The sequence below is a fragment of the Sceloporus occidentalis genome, unplaced genomic scaffold (assembly GCF_023333645.1).
Source record: "Sceloporus occidentalis isolate IW3139 unplaced genomic scaffold, rSceOcc1.0.p SCAF_5, whole genome shotgun sequence".
Lineage (NCBI taxonomy): Eukaryota > Metazoa > Chordata > Lepidosauria > Squamata > Phrynosomatidae > Sceloporus > Sceloporus occidentalis.
Window position 1 is genome coordinate 24177263 of NW_028316985.1, and position 20278 is coordinate 24197540.

The 20278-nt window shown below is 41.0% G+C and overlaps 1 protein-coding gene and 1 long non-coding RNA gene across 2 annotated transcripts in view; one reads left to right on the forward strand and one right to left on the reverse strand.

Annotated features, from left to right (window-relative positions):
- The window catches only part of AGK (acylglycerol kinase), a 79096-nt gene extending 59035 nt beyond the window's left edge, over positions 1–20061 (reverse strand). Inside the window, exons 1-2 of the mRNA XM_089527883.1 lie at positions 19830–20061; positions 16640–16788 (exon numbers count right to left, since the gene is read on the reverse strand). Coding sequence (XP_089384009.1) covers positions 16640–16749 — 110 coding nt within the window. The 5' untranslated portion in view covers positions 16750–16788; positions 19830–20061. The remainder of the gene's footprint in view (positions 1–16639; positions 16789–19829) is intronic.
- LOC149311773 (uncharacterized) lies at positions 3799–5457 on the forward strand. The gene is made up of 3 exons (XR_016281390.1): positions 3799–3863; positions 4163–4281; positions 4954–5457. It is a non-coding gene; the product is annotated as an uncharacterized LOC149311773 (long non-coding RNA).
- Positions 20062–20278: the final 217 nt, after the last annotated feature.

Consider the following 20278-nt stretch of genomic DNA (forward strand, 5'->3'; position numbering starts at 1 on the left):
AAGGCGTGGGCAGACCGCCCTTTTTGGGCAGTCTGTACCCCGCCTATATATCCTTAAATAAGAGCATATAAACTGGTAATACCTACAAATGATAAAATATGGAGCCTAAGATGCATGACAACACTTGCCCATTTTCTGGCTTGTAATAAGGGAAGGAAGGAAAATGCTTGTTTAGATTTCAAATCTGGGAAGAATGCTAAATGTTCCTTTAAAAAATGTAAACAAAAACCACAAGGAATGACCTTAGGTCATCCTGCAAGTTAGTGTGTTAGAGACACCTGGGTGTATTCTAAAAGCGGAATGTGCACTAGGCTCTACTGTGCCCAACAAAAATATAAGATATAAACCCAATGGTATAACTGATACACTGAGTGGACATCAGGAGAGAATAAAAGAGTTAAGTTAGAGCTGCATAATTACCGTATATACTTATGTACAAGCTGACCTCATGTATAAGTTGAGGAAAGGTTTTAGGGTCAAAATCATGGATTTTTATATGATCCATGGATAAGTCGAAAGCAAAATTTAGGAGACTATAACAAAGAATCTGAAAGGGAAAACACCACTTCCCTCCCTCCCTCCCTCCCTCCCTCCCTCCCTCCCTCCCTCCCTCTCCTTCTCTAGACCTCTTCCCTGGTGCTGGAGGAAAAGGTTTTAACACTGGATTGAGAAGTGAAAGTATTGGGTTTAAATGAGGGGTTTAGTTGGGAGAGAAATCCTTAACACCAGATTGGAATGGAACTGGATTTAAATGAGGGGTTTGGTAGGGAGGGCAGTATTTAACATTGGATCGGGAAAGGAATCACCTATTACACACAAATACACACACACACACACACACACACACACACACACAATGCCGGCAGCTCTTTCTGAAATCACTGCCGAGACACGAGTTCGTGCTTCTTTCAGGACCTTTCTAAGCACTATTACTGTACTGACCATGATATAAGTCAACCCAAGATTTTAGAGTCAGTTTTTTGGCATCAGTTTCTTGACTTATTGAGTATATATGGTAAGCTGCTATTCCACAAGCCTCTACTGTAGGAAGAGAAGGCAATGATGTAGCCTTCCCAAGAAAAGTTCCTGATAAGCCCTGACATGTCACCCTAAAATGCTGATTCTAATAATTTCCTAGCCTTAGCCTAGGAGATATATGCTTACATGAAATTAAAGCAGTTGAAAGACTTCCTTAAGAATTTCTTAAAGTTTAACCCTTGAATGCCTGGGTTACACAGAAACCTGTTAGAGTTGTAAAACTCCTCATACAGATGAGAGTGGCATGAATAATTGGTTAAGTGTAAAACAGCTGAGAATATAAGTGACAAGATTGTGAATATGTAAAAGCCTTTAGGAATAGTCTGTATGGCTGTCTTAGCAGGTAGATGAAAAACTATGTGATTAAGGAGAACCTGTTCATGAGGATACCAGGATAATATTACATGTCAACTGGTTTAAAAGGCTGATATTCTTATGTGTGTTACTTATTACCAAGCCTATTAAAGAGCTGAATAGAGAGATAAAGTCTCTATGAATGTCCTGATGAATATGTGATGGTTATGTGACTTAATATAAGATGCCATGAATGCAACATAATGGAATAACGCCTGACATATAATCTTATAGACTGAATATAACTAAGCTGAAGGGTCCAAACAATGCTGTGTCTGCGATTCTCCCTGAAATAAATGTATATGTATGTATGCAGCAATAAATATTTATAATAAATAGGCTAAAAGAGTACCAAAAGAGTCCGTTCCTTTCCCCACTGATATCCTGGAAGTCCAAGACTTGAAGATATTTGAGAGATGATGTTTATCTAGTTCATCATAAACTAGATGACCAGAAATTGAACAAGGTAACCCAAGGCAGCTGACAAGAGGCGAGGACCCTCAATCCCTAACTCTAAGAGACAGGAGAAGAGAATGACACCTGTTTAGCATAATACATCTCAGCCAGAGAATTAATCAAAGTGGCCAAGTCTATACTATATAAATCCTGAAATGATTACTTCTGAGTGCCACAATTCAGCTGTCCAGCCACCTATTAAGTGGCCAATTAATTCTTTATACAACAATTATCCATCTACCTAGCCATTCGATCTTTCTCATACACACATACACAAAAATATACAGCACTCTAGCCTCTGCACTTTCTGTTTGGCCTTCATCATTATGTGAGCTTCATATTCCCTCATTCTCCTCATTGTTGCCAAGAACAAGGGTCTGGCAGCCAACCATGAAAGCATGGAAGCTTGGAGACCAAATTCTGAGTGGAACACCAAAGGAAAGGTGGATCAGATTCAAAGGCTTATCAGGCTGCATCCAACAACAGGGGCATCTGTCACCTCATTCTAGACCATAGCATGAATACATGCCTGCTTTCTTAAAGCTTGTGCAAAGAAATTAGCAAGCTTCTGCATTTAGTCTAGAAGTGACGTTTTATTCTATATTGTTTCATTAGGAACCCCCAGTGGATGAAGGTGTGGGATACAAATGTTGTAAATAAAGAGAGTCTCACTGCTTCTCTAATGTAACCATTCTTTCCAAGTAAACTTCATTAAAATTGGTCTTGAAACATTATGGAGTTAAAAGCTGAAGAACTGAGCTGGCAGATGTAATTTGGAGGAGTTTCTTTTTATGGAAAAGGTTCTCTCCTCCTAATTCATGTAGCCTGAAGTGCTCTGGGTGTAGAGAGAAGATCACTTTGATTTGACAGGGAGTAAAGGCCAAGCTGATAAAAGCCTAAGAAGAGTTTGCTCATGCCCCAAAGAAGTAGGGGTCTGGGACACAAAGACCACAGGGCAAAAGGAAGCCTGTCATCAGGAATCTTGAGCAGCAAAGGGTCATACAACACTACAATATTACAGATAATATGCTGGGTTTTTGCTAATAGGGAATACTTTATTTGGCTAGTTACAGAATCTTTTACTTTAGGACATTTTTCCCTTCTTTGCTTAGTCTACTCTTTGGAGTCACGTAATTTCTTAGGTCTGTCTAACATTATTGCCAAACTAGCTTTTCTTGTGTAACAGAAAATTGATTTCAGATGCAGAATCAATCAAGAGAAATTCTAACTAAGCAACAAAAGAAACTCTGTCAATAGGAAACCTTTAGTGAAAATAATGGGACAAACAGAAACACACTTCCTAAGCGAGAGAATGTATAAATAATATATTACTCCAATTCATGCCTGATTGGAATATTTATCAAAGTTTTCCTGAGAGGCTTTAGCATTCTCCTTAACATAATGTTTGCTCTTCAGAATCAGAAGAATAAATCATGTGTCTTAAGCAGGAACATTTTAAAAAACAACTGACTACTGACTAATTGCAGTAATTTTACTAAGTACTAGTTAAAAACCAACTTTAGTGTTCAAATGAACTGGACAACCCTGCTCTATCTTATCTGCACATGTGCTGCGAACAGCCACTGGGTACAACTAGAGTATTCATTATAAGGGCCAAATTCAAAATACATTTCCTTCTGCCACACAAATATTGCTGGGCAAAAACATAAGAGAGGCTATTCATATTAAAGGGTCCCACTTACCCTGTTGGATTATCTGAGCACCTAGCAAAGACTAAAAATAATAATAATGATGATGATAAGGCTTGGCTGGGAAAACATCCATAAGAACAACTTTCTTGGACTTCCTGGCTTAATCATTTGAACAGTTCTTCAATGTCAGGCTAAACAGAAACTTTGCCAAGAATACTGCACAGATCTATTAACATCTATTTCAGGGACACAAGTCAGAGTGCTGCCCTTTAAGTCAAGGTTATGAAGACAGGGAGGGCATAGGGTGGTATGCAATTTAACTGTGGCCCTGCAGGTCAGGAAATGACAAATGCAACTTAAAATGTAAGTCCCATTTATTTCAGTTAGTGTTAAAAATATTTAAATGTAAGTCATATTTAATAATATAAATTGTCCTACTTCTCTGGATTACACCCAAATTTCTACAAACTACAGGACAGGAAATCCATTCAGATTTCCATGCACAAATACTGCCAAGAGACTATCCAGGGGCAGGGGGTACAGCTGCATCCAGAAGTTCTAGTTGCACTTATGCTTCTGAACAAAATTCAGAGACCCATAAGAATATCAATAAGACTTGTACCTAATGCCACACTCCTTAAGTAATCTTCCCTTTGTTGTAGCACCTTTGAGACTAACTGAAGGAAAGAAATTGGCAGCATGAGCTTTCGTAGACTTCATTCTACTTCCTCAGATGCATTTGGTGGAGTGGAAGCCAGACACAGACATATATATGCCATTGGTATGTGAGTATGTCAATGCAAATTACAAATCCTTTGTGTATGGAAAAGAAGCTGCAGGTCCAGTTTTAATGATGGTCATTAGTGCACAAAGACACAGTAAGCCGGTCTTTGTGCATGGAGATGAACTGGCTGCTCTAGTTTTTCAATGGAAGTGTGGTGAGGGGAATCGATGAATAGATCTTGAATAAGTGCGAGCCTCCGTTTTTGCGGGGGTGGTGGTGGTGGGTGGGTGGGTCTGGAACAGATACCCCACGAAAAGAGGTCCAACTGTACTACCAAACAGTACAAAGACAATAAAGCAGATATGTAATATGTTTGTAAATGTACTACCTGGCTGAACAATCACCACTTGGAAAAGCCAATTAACTTTTACTATTGCGGTGAGAATATCCACAGGTAAAATGGACATTTGTTGCAGTGTGCCTTCAAGTCATTTCCAACATATGGCAAACCTACCTCAGGCCTACCTCAGGGTTTTCTTGGCAATATTTCTGCATTAGGAGCTTGCCATTGACTTCCTCTGAGGCTGAGAGAATGTGACTTGTCCACAGTCACCTAGTGGGATTTCATGTTTGAACAGAAATTCAAACCAGTCTCCCAGATTCCTAGTCCAATGCCCAAAACATTACATGCTAGATCTCAAGTAATTATACACACAGCCTTTTTTTCAGGGTTTGCAACTCTCAGTTTTGCCTTAAAGCAAAACTAAAATCCAGAAGTTTCCAGCTAATAAAACACTACTTCACTGCTGTGACAAATTATCTGACTACACCTCAACACCCCTAACATAGGACCTTGTGGTAGGACAACACCGCATATTCTATAGCAGTGATGGGAGATTTCCAGAGGTCCGGGGACTACACACTTGCCACCGCACTTGAGAGAGTATGATTTTTAACATCTTTGCCTGATGAAGAAGCCACTGGAGCTTTGAAAGCTTGCAACATGTATTTGGCGGATTTTGGTGGATCAATATAGGTATCAATGTTTTGTGGATTTGGGATGTTTTTGTACTTTGCTACATGGGCAACACGGCTACCCCAGACAAAGTAGTCCCACTGACAAAACATCCTCCAGTGAAAGGCTGTGCTTTGTGCCAGCCACTCTAGACTCCCAGAGCATGTCTCTTCAATGCTACCATGGCCACTGCAAGGAAATTATCCGCATGCTGATTTTCTTATCTGCTGCTCTACTGCAAATAGAAACAAGGTGGCTTATTTTACTGAATAATGCCAACATACATTAGACCGCTGGTTAGTAGACCCCCTGTCAGTTCTTGGCTAATTAAAAGGGTGTCTTGCATCACATTTCATCCAATATGAAAATATGTTTCAATAAGTGTTGTCACCATATTGTAATTAACCTGGGCTAATTTTTTAAAAAAACTGAAAATTAAAAAAATTAAATTCTTTTAAAATTTTATTTAAAAACATCACATTTTAACTAAATCTTCACTATGTCTATGTAAACACATTTAGGTTGTGCGTATGATATTGTAATTTAAAGGTGTATAATTTTAATTTTGCTAGTTTTTATGTCACAACTATTAGCATGCCATTCAGAGGTATGTGGGAATTACAGCTTACTAGGAACATTAATGCAAAAAGCCTGACTAAGGATTCTGAAGGTTGTGAAATGGAAGGAGGCCAAGGGAGGGGGGGTGACACCATGAGTTACCAGTGACACTAACCCTAGGGACACCACTGGTATAAATACTCCTAGAATAACAGGCCTTCCTAGAATAACTGACCTAATTGATATAGATTGATAAGGATTGTGTTCTGCTCCCTGCCTCTGACTGTTTTAATTGTATGTGTAATTATTATGTTGTTGTTTTAAGAAGGGAGGAGGTAGTGGGATCTATTTTATTGTATTATATGCCTTTATCGCTGTAAACTGCCTCGATCTTATTCTCCTGGTATTGACTACAGTTTGGTTCCAGGACCCCCTGTGGATATTAAAATCCGTGGATGTTCAAGTCCCATTAAATACAGTGGTGTAATAAAATGATGCGCATTATATAAAATGGTCAAATCAAAATTTGTTTTTTTTAATTTATATTTTTTGGAATATTTTCAACCTGTGGATGCTTAAATTCATGTATTAAAAATTCATGGATATGGAGGGTCAACTGTAGTCATGTTAGTCTCTTGCAAAATAAAAAGGAGGAAGGGAGAGGGAGCGAAAAAAGAAATGCAGCAGCACCGTCAAGACTCTCATGAGATTCCGTAGATACAAGCCCATTTCTTTGAGTTTATACTCAGATAAATGTCTCCCTCTCTTAGATGAGTCTCTGCGGCACACCACTTTCAGATTACCTCTACATGGTTCACATATCCCCAAAGGCGACCACACTGTTAGTGATTCTATACACTGATTCTATACACTGAGAACAGTGGTGACTGCTTGTGTTCGTGCTCTTTCAAAATCAGGTTTTTATAAAATGTAATGCCGCTTTTAATGGTTTTTTTAATGTTTTAAAAGAACAGCATGTCTGTCCTTCTAAACCAGGGGTAGGCAACCCTTTTGAGCCGGGGGCCGGGTTGCTGTCCCTCAGACAACTGGGGGGCCGAAGCCAAAAAATAAATAATTAAATATTTTTTTTTTAAAAAAAAATTAAATAAATAAATAAATAAATAAACTGGGACAAATGTAGGACAAAATTTTCAAAGGGAGGGCACTTTTAAATAAAAAATGGAGGACACACAAAAAAAATTGCTGATTTTTAAAAAAATGTTAAGATAAATGCATGTTTCTGAGGCTTCTATAGACAATTGCCCCACCATGCCCCTCGCACGAGACGCCAAAGGCCCCGGCGGCAATCGGTGGCAGGACCAGGCTGGGGCCAGTCCCAAGGCCTCGCCGGGCCGCATCCGGCCCACAGGCCGCAGGTTGCCTACCCCTGTTCTAAACTGTAATTTTGAAAACAAACCCTGTGTTCATAAGATTCCTCTTGCTCCCTTCTTTTTGGACTTGGCTCAAGCTGAAGAATAGCTTCCCAATTTTGTTTTATTTTTTCAAAGAATTAGGAAATTGCTATTCAGTCTTACTGTGATATTAGAATAGCTTTAGAGCAGGTTCTCTAACTCAATCACCCCCAAATTGGGAACTAAGGCAAGTCTGCTTTGGGTTTGTGGAATTTTATTTTTAACTCAAACTTGTGCATAAGCCAGGTGCATAAGAATGGTGTAGAAATGGATCCAATTACCTTTTGCCTCCCACAAGCCAGGGGACAACCTCCTTATAGAAGTACAAATCCACCCCGAGTTTATTACAAATCAGAGATTTCAACACAAAGCTCTCAAACTGTCCAGCTGAGCTACACAAAGACCTGATCAGAGGCAACCAATTAAGCTTCCTGTTTTTGAAATGAAAAGGACTAATGCCAAGAGAAGCAATTAGCACAAGACTGGCCAAAGAAGAGAATTTGTTTTTCAATGCAGCTATTCTCAAACAACTGAGAGTCAAGGAGGGCATGGTTTGAAAGCAGATGAAGCATACAATTTAATGAAGTCAAGCACCAATACTTGGTTGTGAGATTTACCTTATGCATGGGGCTAATTTAAATTCAAATGACCTCAGATCTACCCTTCACTTGTACCTGCACTAAGGCAAGCTATTCTGAAACTAAAGGCTCCTGGAAAGTATGCCTTTTTCTAATGAGGTTCCTCTGAAGACAATTCCTTTATATTTCTGCCACCTTTGACTGGGGGATTCTGGGAGCTGCCATTCAAAATAAGTAACCTTTCCAAACTACTCATGAGAAACAATTAAAACACACCTGGAGCAGAGCCTAAATTGTTGCACTCATATGAATCACTGCTCTAGGTTACTAAGCATCCTTCCAACTTTTTGGGGTACAAAGTGTGCCATCCATTTCAATTTTAAAAATTAGTTTTTAATACACCTAACACAGGAGACCTATGAATAGAATATTCTGCATTGTTTTCCCAGAACAGTCACCACTATGTGAGACCTCAGGACCATGGGGGAAGGGTTACAAATAATCTCCGTGAAACTTTTCCCTCCCAGTGTTGCCAATTCCCGGGGAATTCTCCGGAATCCAGGGAATTTAATTTCTGGTCTCTGAAATATTTCAGGGGAATTCTGAAGAATTCAGCCTGTTGTTCCCCCCACCCACCCAAAAGGCCAAAAATGGCTTCCCGCCCAAGAGGCTGATGGGAACTGTAGTCCCATCCATCCATTTGCCCATCTGAACAGTAGAAGAATTTACTAGTAGAGAACTACATCCCCCAGCCAGGCCAGGCCCACCCTTCTGAGAGATCTTGGAGCCCTTTTAAGACTACCTGCAAGAAAGGGGCTGGCAGCATGAGATTTCCTATACCTAAGTCAACTTCCTCAGATGCATTTGGAAATAATAATAATAATAATAATAATAATAATAGAAGAGAGATCTTGTAGCACCTTTGAGACTCACTGCAAAAAAGGATTTGGCAGCATGAGCTTCCCTAGACTTAAGTCCACTTCCTTGGGTGCATTTGGATATAATAATAACGATGATGATGATGTTGAGAGGTCTTATAGCCCCTTTGAGATTCACCAAAAGAAGTTGGCAGCATGAGCTTTCCTAGACTTAAGCATACTTCCTCAGATGCATGGGAATTGTAGTTTATTGTGGCACCAGAGCTCTTTCTCACAAAACTACAGTTCCCAGAATTCCCTAGCACTGAGCAAGGGCAGTTAAAGCAGTTTCAAACTGGATTATTTCCGCAGTATGGATTGGACCGTGAGCATTTTTAATAACTAAGGTCCAAAACATACTACAGAAATAATCCAGTTTGAGACCGCTTTAACTGCCCTGGCTCAGTGCTAGGGAATCCTGGGAATTGTAGTTTGTTGTGGCACCAGAGCTCTTTCTGACAGAGAAGGCTCAATGTCTCACAAAACTACAATTTCCAGGGTTCCCTAGCACTGAACCAGGGCAGCTAAAGCGGTCTCAAACTGGATTATTTCTGCAATGTGTCTTGGACCCAACTCAGGCTGCATCTTCACTCCAGAGACAATACAGTTTCACACAGTTTTAACTGTCATGGCTCCATGCTATGGGATCCTGGGATATCTAGCTTGTAGCCACTTCAAAGCAGCGCCCGCAAAATTTTGTGCCAAAAGAAATAGCTTTAAATGTTTGAAGGGGCCAAATATTATTTTGTTAGTTTTGCTGCCACAGATTAAGGTGTCATGGGAATTGTTTTGTAAGGCATTTAACCTTCTCTGTCAGGGAGCTCTGGTACCCCAAGAAACTAGAAATCCCAGGATTCCATAGCATGGGGCCATGGCTGTTAAAGCGGTGTCACACTGGATTATTTCTGCAGTGTGGATGCAGCCTAAGAGTGCATCTGCATTGTAGAAATCATGCAGTTTGGTGCCACTTTGGCAGTATCTGCATTGCCAAAATGAACCAGTTTGACACTGCTTTAACTGCCATGGCCCAGTGCTATGAAATCCTGGGAATTGTAGTTTGTTGTCGCACCAGAGTTTGCTGATAGATAAGGTTAAATTGCTCACAAAACTAGAATTCCCATGATTCCATAGCACTGAGCCAGGGCAGTTAAAGGGGTATCAAGCTGGATTATTTCTGCAGTGTGGTTGCAGCCTAACACGTTTCTGTTTGGCACAAAGCTTCCTGGACCCCCTTCATGCCAAAAGAAATATCTTAAAAGCTTTAGAAGGACTGAAATATTCTTTGGTTGGCTCAATGGTAATTTTGAGAGTTGAAATAAGTTACAATTATTTTTTATTCAATTATGTTTATGTTTATTTGCAAAAGATCTGCCATATTAACATTACGGGGACTTTCCAGGGATTTTGACTGAATATTCCGGTCAATATTGGGGAATTCCAGGGATTTTGGTAAAACATTTTGGGGAATATCTTCGAGGCTTGTTGCCAACTCTGCTCCCACCCCATCAAAGCTCCTATTTGTCTTGTGGAGAAAAACACACAGGTATCATAACATGTGTAGCAACTTTATAGCTTCTGGAAGAAAACACAGTAGCCTTCAATTCTGCTCTAAGGAAATTAATCTTTGAATCCTACAAGCCAGTCCCCAGATTGTGCTATTCAAGAATAAATAAGGTCTAATTAAAGAAAGCTTTTGCTCTCCCCCTTTCCCTGTCAAAGTCCTCCTTCAACAGCAAATGAATGAGCAATGCCTACGACAGATAATTCCAGGGAGTCAAAGGCTAATTCTAAAGCAATTGCAAGGAAAAGCAGCACCCTTTGCATTAGAAACTCCAACTATGTCAGAAATAGAGGGACAAGATTTTATAGAACCTTTAATCTGTTATAAAAGGGTACCATAAGAGTGCCTCAAGCATAGTAAGAGTCAAGAGTGCCTCAAGCATAGTAATTTAGCTTCCAGTGTCAGCAGCAATCAAAATTCACTTGTATGGCAGTGTGCAGATAGTCTTTTTAATTAATCATCCCCAATGTTGTTTATGGAATCATAGAATCATAGAGTTGGAAGAGACAGCAAGGGCCATCCAGTCCAACCCCCTGCCATGCAGGAAATATAAATCAAAGCATCCCCGACAGATGGCCATCCAGCCTCTGTTTAAAGACCTCTAAGGAAAGAGACTCCACTACACTCCTAGGGAGTGTGTTCCACTGTCGAACAGCCCTTACTGTCAGGAAGTTCTTCCTAATGTTGAGGTGGAATCTCTTTTCCTGTAGCTTGCATCCATTGTTCTGGGTCATATCCTCTGGAGCAGCAGAAAACAAGCTTGCTCCCTCCTCAATATGACATCCCTTCAAGTATTTAAACAGGGCTATCATATCACCCCTTAACCTTCTCTAGTGAAAGTTTCTACATTTATTTACTTGAACACTTATCATGAAGCAACATAGTGGAGCTAGAGCTAACTTGCAGAGCATTTTCACTTGCAAGAACGATGCCATTAGCAAACCTGTTCAGATGTCCCTGTTTCCTGAAATCCTCATAACTCCTGTGTCCCCCCCCCCCCCATAACAATATATTGCTGGGAATATATCCCTGTTGTAATGTGAAGTATTTAGTCTTGAATGGGCAGATGTGAAGAACTGGTCTTGAAGCAATGTTTTCTTGAATGGGCAGCCAAGACCTAGTGGTTTTACAAAAGACCTGCTCCTAACAGGGTTAAAAATTACTAGAGTTGGTTTGCTGATATAGATCGCTGCTACCAGTTGCATTTTTGGACTCTCTCTGGGAGTGTGGCTGTTGGGATTGTCACAGAGAGCACCGACACATCAAAATGTAATACTTCACCACTGGATTCGAGCATCTACACACCAAAATCTAACACTACACCACTGGATATCAAGGTAGTAACATATGAAAGTCAAAAGGCAAGTCACTAATGGCATCAAAGAAGTAAAACTAAATTTTGGTCTGAATATAATCATCAAATTAATAATAGCAACACAAACATAATAACGTTTTCTAACTTGATCCACAGATTATGTCATGACAGAACAAAATAAATACATTCAAAAGTTACATATGATATAATTTTGCTTTAGGTTTCCATTCAAACAAATCATTTTTAACAAGAATGCGATAAATATATTTCAGGATGAATTTACATGCTTAGAAGTATCTCAATTTCCTGACGGATGAAATCTTTACTGGAAAAGAGGCTATGCCTCCAAGTCACGAACTGATTTGTTGTTTGCTAGGGAAAGCTATTTACACCCTTTTACAATGTTCATATTGCACAAAGAGAAAAATCTTGCCCTTTATTCTTGTTAAAATTTGAGTTACTTCCAGTCTTGAGAGAAAAGTGGGGTTTTAGTCCCTGAAAAGATGGAGAGAAATAATGAAATAGCCTCATGATGGAGAATCACACCTGGACAACTCTGGGGTAGATAACTCTCCAACGTTTTAGATTCTCTTGTTTTGGTCCAAAAGAACATTTATACCTATGGGATGGGGTTTCAGAGTGCCCAAAAGATCTTTAGCAGGCTATCTGTAGTTCCCAGACTGCACAATTTCTACCCCTTTTCTAATGGATACCCAAAGAAGCATGTTTCATCTCACAGTTCTAGAGAAGTTTCTGAAATCACTGACCTAGAAAACAAAAGAGCATGCTGCTTATAGCAACAACACTGCTCTGCTGTGTTTCAACAACACTGAAAACATCAGCCTGTGGCACAATCCTTAATTTCATGATACCATGTAGGAAACAGCGCTTCCCTCTTCTTGGCTAATAAGCTAAGAATTCTCCCAACAGTTATCAAAGAAATATATTTTCATTATACTATGTAATCGGGAAACCATGACAAAGGCTATCACAGAATGAGATATCATGCCCCAGGGCTCAAAAAGCAGAATACTGAATGGATGTCTGCCAAGTCATTACACTTGAGAATCAAAATCTAAAGTTTAGAGAACATTTTGATTTTAAATGCCCAGAGCAGGGTTCCTTAATCTCTCTTTTGTTTACTTCTGCAATCCCCACCCAAACTCTCACAGCATCTTATTACCATTTTGGGAGGCATCCACACAAAATAATCCAGGTTGACACTGCTTTAACTGCCATGGCTCAATGCTATAAAATTCTGGGAATTGTAGTTCAGTGAGATATTTAGAGAGCTTTGGTGTCACAACAAACTACAAATCCCAGAATTCCATAGCATTGAGTTAAAGTAGTGTCAACCTGGATTAGGCAGCCTCAGTCGAAATTCAGTTTCCAGTCATGAGCTTTTCTTTGGTTCAGTTTTAAATGAATAGCCCTTCTTTTTCCTAACAGAAACTTTTCAGTTTTCACCAAGGCATCTTATCTAGTAACTACTCAAATTATTTCTTGAAAAGGAATGCCTACCAGACCTTCACCCAAATTACTGCTTTTCTGTACAGAGACTTAATTATGCCCAGTTTTACGTAAATTCCTGTATCTGCATCTTCTTTCTTCTTGGTTTAAGAGAACCCCTGGCTAAAGGCCTGTGTTTAAAACCCTACCAGAAACTCATGCTACCAATATGGTTTGGGGACTGAATTCAATTGTCAAATTTTGAAACACTCTGAAATCAACCAAGCCAAGTTATTACAGCTACAAACACATTGGAAAGAGGTGAATTAAAAATATTAATACATTGTAATGAAAACATATATGTTCATTCACACGGAGAAGAAACTGACAAAACAGGAGAAGCAGATCAAAAAGATTTGCTGAAGTCTTCCACCTAGATTGGCAAGAATCTAACATAAAATCAGCTGGAAATATGAGACCTTAATTAGTTTCTATTCCTTTTTAAAAAAAAAAGATAAAACAGAGCAGATTGACACTCAAGCTAGGAATAATTTAAAATAATGCAGTTATATTTACTGGTCCCCGAGACTATATTAACTGTGTAAACAGTTGATGTCTCAACCAAACAACAGTCAAAAAGCCAGGGCTTGCTTTGTCCCTAAAAAGCCAAAGTAACCAAAACTAAACCTAAACCTGTATTCATTCAGAAACAGATGGTCGTAAAAGGGAGGCCCTATGCCACTCCTTTGAGATCTGGATTGGGGCCACAGCAACCACATGCCACGGCTTCGATCCTGCATTTTTCCGGCCCAAAAAGAAGTAGCAAAATGTGACTACTTTTGGGGGCAGAAAAAAGGCATTCTTTCTGTCACAGCGGCAGCTTTTTTGGCGTTTCTGTGGCATGGCACATGTAAATGCTGTGCCACAGATACGCCGTGATGCTGCCTGCTGTATGGTCAGTGGGGACATGTGGCACCAGCTTGGGGATGGCATCGGGGCGTTCGCCATTTGTACGCCACACCCCCACACCACTCCCAAGCCTGCATTTTATGCCGGTCTATTTGACCCTTACTAGTGGAAAAACAAGTCAAAGTGCATATTGCTAAGTTATTTAAGCACTGTGAAATCAAGACACATACCAAAATTTGCAGTTGGAGTTATACTATTAAACATCCAAACTGAAAGAGAAAAATCATACAACTGTGCCCTAAAACCTATCAAAACAGTTACTACCATTTCATTTACTCTAAAATACACCAGCAATTTTACAGGAATAATTTATGTAATAATTTGCTTCATTCACCAGAGGTGTGAAATGAAATAATTGTGTGTGCTTTATCTAAACTTGTTTCTCTTCTAGATCCACAAAACCAGCATGTAGCCTTCTGCAAGTCCAAGTGCTAAAATATTCCTGATTTCACAGACTAATTTTCAGATTTACACACATTCAAACATACAGGGGCTGCATTTACATTACAGAATTAATGTGGTCTGACACCACTTTAAGTGTCATGGCTCAATGTTATGGAATTCTAATGGCCCGTTACAAACGGGCAGGAAAGTACGCGCGGAGCACGTACTAGGGTTAGAAAGGGGCGGTGCTTCCGCACCCCCCTAACCCTAGTGCGCACTCTGCGCGCACAAAATGGCAGCGGCCATTCCACACGGCCGCTGCCATGAGGACGTCACGACCGCGCCGCCTCTATACGGGGCGGTGCGGACGTGACGTCCTTGCTCCTCGCCAGGGCACTTAGTGCGCCCTTAGCGCGGAGCAGGAAGGAGCTCCGTTTTGGAGCTCCTTCCTGGTTTGGTCCGCTGGGCGCAGCCTTCACACGGCTGCGCCCAGTGAACCAAAGGAGAAAGGGGCCAAGCGGCCCCTTTCTCCTCCTCCCCGCCGCCACGGGGTGTCCTTGGAGCTTGAAGCCCCAAGGACACCCCTTTCCAGGCTGCGAGGAAGGGGCCTTTTACTGGTTCCCCGCAGCCTGAAAAGCGGCGGATCGGGGCCTCAGCGGCTGCCGCTCTAGACACTGAGGCCCCAATACAGGCGGTCTGTAACCCGCCAATATTTGTAGTTTGGTGAGAATTTAGCCTTCTCTGTCAAAGCTCTAGTGCCACAACAAACTACAAATACCTTAATTCCATAGCATTGATCCATGGCAGTTAAACAGTGTCAAATTGCACACTGTAGTGGAGATTACACCTGTGTTGGAGAACTCTGGTGCCACAACAAACTACAAATCCCAGAATTCCTAAGCATTGAGCCATGACTGTAAAAGTAGTGTCAAACTGCATTAATTCTGCAGTGTGGCAGCAACCAGAGTCTCCCAACAGCTAATGTTTGTACTGTATTACAGCTATAAGGGGTTTATAATTTTAATGGAGAAGGTGTGCTTCTACCAGGAGAGAGATTTAATATATTCTTGAGACAAAATTATCTCCAGTTCTTATTTCTTATGTACATTTCTTATGTACATGTATGTTTTATAACCTTGAGGACAAAAACAGTTTAGCAGCGCACCTCTCTCTGTGTCACTTCTCTAATTAAATTTAGCCTTTCATGGAAATTGTAAAGCAAAAACTGTCAGGAAACATCCACATGTTTTACATATTACTAGTTTTACATGTAATGACCATGGGGGATTTATATAAATTCAACCTAGAAACAAGGAAATCAAAATAGTTAAAGATTTCCCACATACTTTTGATCAAACATTGATCAGAACAGAGACTGCAGTCAAGAAATCAGAAGAAGATTAGGAATGGGAAGGGCACCTATGAAAGAACTAGACAAAATCCTAAAGTGTAAAGATATACAGCTGAAAACTACAGTTAGAATAGTCCAAGCCATTGTATTCCCTGTCACCATGTATGGACGTAAGAGCTGGACAGTGAAGAAAGCAGATAGGAAGAAAATAAATTCATTTCAGATGTGGTGCTGGATGCATACCAGATACATAGGCTCAATCAAAGAGAACATGGGTCTGGGACCGCAGGACCTGAGCAGAGCAGTTGAGGATGGGGTGTCTTCAAGGTATCTTGAAGTCTTTAAGCAGAGGCTGGTTGGCCATCTATCGGGGATGCTTTGACTGAGATTTCCTGCATGGCAGGGGGCTGGACTGGATGGCCCTTGTGGTCTCTTCCAACTCTACGATTCTATGATTCTAAGAGTGCTGAGGTTACTATGGATGGCCAAAAAACCAAACAACTGGGTCCTAGAAGAAATCAAGCCAGAACTCATCCAGGAAGCCAAGATTACTAAATTGAGGTTGTCTTACTTTAGCCACATCATGAGAAGGAATGACATTAGAAAAGACAGTGATGCTGGGGAAGGTAGAGGACAATAGAAAGAGAGGAAGATCATATGCCAGACAATAAACTCAGTCAGGGAGACCACGGACCTGAGCCTACAGGACCAGAGCAGAGTAGGTACAGGATAGCGGGGCTTGGAGATGTCTCATTTCCAGGGTTACCATAAGTTGAGGTTGATTTAAAGGCCGTTAACAACAACAAAACAAAGTTTTATATGTTCCAGTCTGACACAAGACTAACTGAATCAAAAGTAAAACCATTTCCAATTCCAATAATATTCTGGAAAATAAGGATTGATTACCAATGTTTTCCATAGAGCCAGTTTCCACCCCAGGTGAACAGGCAGGCCCCAACAGTAGTCTTCTTCCAGTGATTTCTGATGGTCTGAAACAATTTGATCACCTTGGCCATATTTATGTTTTATTCCACAGCTCTTGCCTTACCAGGGCTCTGATGACAAGAAACAGAAGACAGAAACAGCTGTGTAGCAAACTATAAATAATAAAGATTAACATTCATACAGAGAGAAAAAAATGGCTGTAACATTAATTCACCAACTACATCTACATCTCTTCTGTTTGTAAAATGAAGGTAGGAAAAATTATAGCCCAAGAAAAGTGCCTCCTGGGTTTAAGTTAGATATCCTTCGTTTCCTGCTTGTTATTCAATGTTCAGTATTACCATAGAGCAATAAAATTTGGTCTGCACATCCAGCACATACTATCATGCTTTAAATTCAAACACAAATCTGATTCACCCACACTTTAAAGTGATGGAACATAAAAACCAATTCACTGCAATCATTCCAAAATTATTCTACTGGCAGAAGAAGAAAATTTGAAAATTTTTCATGCACACTCACTTGCACAGCCTTGTATAACATGTAGGAAAATTCTAACTCAGCCTAATCCTTGCTATGCTAATTTTCTTCCTGCAGGAAGCTGCTTCCCTAAGAAGGCAAGTGAACAAACCTCCTGTCTAAAACAGCAAAGTCCTTTTGCCCATCTTAAATGCTACATGAATGGACCATCCATTACTATCCCCTTTCCTTCTGATGCACTATAGTTTCATGAACTCCCCCTGCCCATCAGCTAACAGCCAAGAAAGTGAGATCCCAAACAAGTCAATAAAAGGCAGTTCAGCTCAGTTGGCAATTTTATCTGAATAATTTACAAAATAATTTCCCTCATCCCCCCACGCACACACACACCCCTTGGAGGGCTGAATTAAATAATTAAGTACGTATGTCTGCTTTACCTAAACAGCTCCTCAAAGCTGGTATGTAGCCGTCTGTGACTCCAAGTGCTAAAATATTCATCATTTCACAAACCAGTTTTTCCAATTTACACATACAAAGTGAGCCTCTGAACTCCCTCTCATTGTACCAGTGAGTTCTCTCCTCTTTTCAAAGCACCGTTCACTACATCCTTCCCTATCCAAAGGGATCTTGCAGCACCTTTGAGACTAACTGAAAAACAGAAGTTGGTAGCATGAGCTTTCGTAGACTTGAGCCTACTTCCTCAGATGCATCCTTCCCTAACACTGAGAAATGTTTAAAGCAGAGATGGAGAACTTTAGCCACAGAAGCCCATTGAGTGACTTGGGCAATTCACACGCTCTCAACCTCCAAGGATGGCAGTGGCAAGCCCCCTCTGAAGAAACCTGCCAAGAAAATCCTGTGATAGGGTCGCCTTTTCTGCCAGTAACAACTTGAAGTCAGAAACAACCTGAAGGCACACAACAATAAAAGTGTTTGGGGCTACAAATCATGGCCAGGGGCTTCTGGGAGCTAAAGTCGAAATCATTTGGAGCATCAAGTTTTCCTCACCCTGAAAGTTTCTCAGAACTCTGCATCATTCTTGAGCCACAAAGCGCCATGGGGTTGCATCCAGATTGCAGAAATAATCCAGGTTGACATCACTTCAACCCCAAAAGCTCAGTGCTAGGGAATGCTGGGATTTTTAGTTTTGCAAAACATTCAGTGTTCCCTGTCAGAAAGGTCTGGTGCCACAACAAATTACAGTTCCCAAAATTCCACAGCATTGAGCCATGGCAGTTAAAGTGGTGCCGAACTGGATAACTTCTGCAATGCACATAAAGCCATGAAGAGCCAAAATATTTCCTCAACCTGGTTTAAAGGGAACTCTGCATCCTCCCTCAGCCACAAAACTCAATGGGAGCTGCACCCATATTGCAGAAATAATCCAGTTTGATACCACTTTAACTGCCATGGCTCAGTGATATGAAATTCTGGGAAACATAACTTTGTGAGACATTTCGCCTTCTCTGTCAGGGAGCTCTGGCACCCTAACAAACTACAATTCCCAAAACTCTACAGTATGGCGCCACGGCAGTTAAAATGGTATAAAACCGGATTATTCTTGCGATGTGGGTGCAGCCCTCATTGATCTTTGTGGCTCAAGGAAGGATGCAGAGATCCCTTTAAAGCAGTGGTCACACTTTTGGACTTCAGCTCCCAGAATCCCAGACTACTGACAAATGTGACTGAGGCTTCTGGGAGCTAAAGTCCAAAATCTCTTAAAGGACACAAGTTTGGGGACCAGCGCTTTAAACTAAGGCGAGGAAACCTTTTGTATTCCAGATGGTCACACTAAGGTACCCAAAACACACTGCAGAAACAATCCAGATTGAGAATGCTTTAGCTGCCCTGGCTTGGTGCTAGGGAATCCTGGGAACTGTAGTTCACTGTGGCACCAGAGCAATCTCACAGAGGAGGCTAGAATAAGTCTCAATGCTAGAATTCCCTAGCATTGAGCCAGGGCAGTTAAAGTGGTCTCAAACTGGATTATTTCTGCAGTGTGTTAGTAACAGCATAACAAACTACATTCTCAGCCTCAGAGGATGGCAATGGCAACCTTAAGACAGGGCACCTAATGTAACAGGAGGCTTCTCCTGAAACTAGCCCAGGCCAAAGGGGGGGGGGGGAACCCAAGTTTTGCTGCACTACAGATCACTAAGTACAAATACCAAACACCAATATGATACCACCAAAAAAAAAACAAACCACAAAACATTTTGTCATGCTGTTACAAAAACACATGTATAATTGAACAACAGAATGTCTATTCACCATTCATGTGTTTTGTAATAGCATAATATATGTGTGTGTGTGCGCGCGCGCAGCAAGACCTTGATGTTTATCACACTATACTCTTAAAGTGCTACAATTCCACTTTGACTCCTCTAGCTGCCTCCTGTTGCATTCTGGGATTGGCAGTTTTAAGGAGGAGTATTTAGAATTCTCAGGCAGAATCCCAGAATGCAACAGGAGGCAGCTAGAGGAGTCAAAGTTGAATTGTAGCCCTTTAAGAGTATAGTGTGATAAACATCCTTGAGACAGGGACTTTCTCTCAGCCTGGACTACCTCGCAAGGCTGTTGTTGGGCTTGCAAAAAGAAACAGCAACAACAACCAAGCAGGAGTCCATAGGAAAGGCTGGCTGCAGAAAGGGAATAAGCTTCAGCGGCAGACCTTTCATTGGGGTCTCTAAGCAGCAATGTCCTCCTCCTCCTGCTCCTCTTCCTCCTTCTGGTCCAGCAGCTAAGCCCCTTTCTGCTCCCCCAGCCCTCCTCTGAACCCAGGCCAAAGGAAGGGAAGATGGAGGGGGAGAAGAAGCCCTCCAAGGTTTCTTTCTCCTGCCACGCCGCTGCCAAGCTCTCATTCAAGCCTTTCCCTCCTGGCTTCCTGGTTCCCTCCTCCCAATCTTTCCCCAGGAAACAAGGGCCCTCCTCACTTTAGTTCCTCCCTGGCAAAGGCAACCCAGCAAAGAGGAAGAGGGAGGAAAGGAGATGATGATGATGACGATGACGATGATGATGCTTTCCTTTTCTTATATCCCACCTTTCTCCCAATACAGGGGACTCAAGGCTGCAAACAATTATAAAACAGTAAAATTTAAAAACAATACAAAATATCAAAAT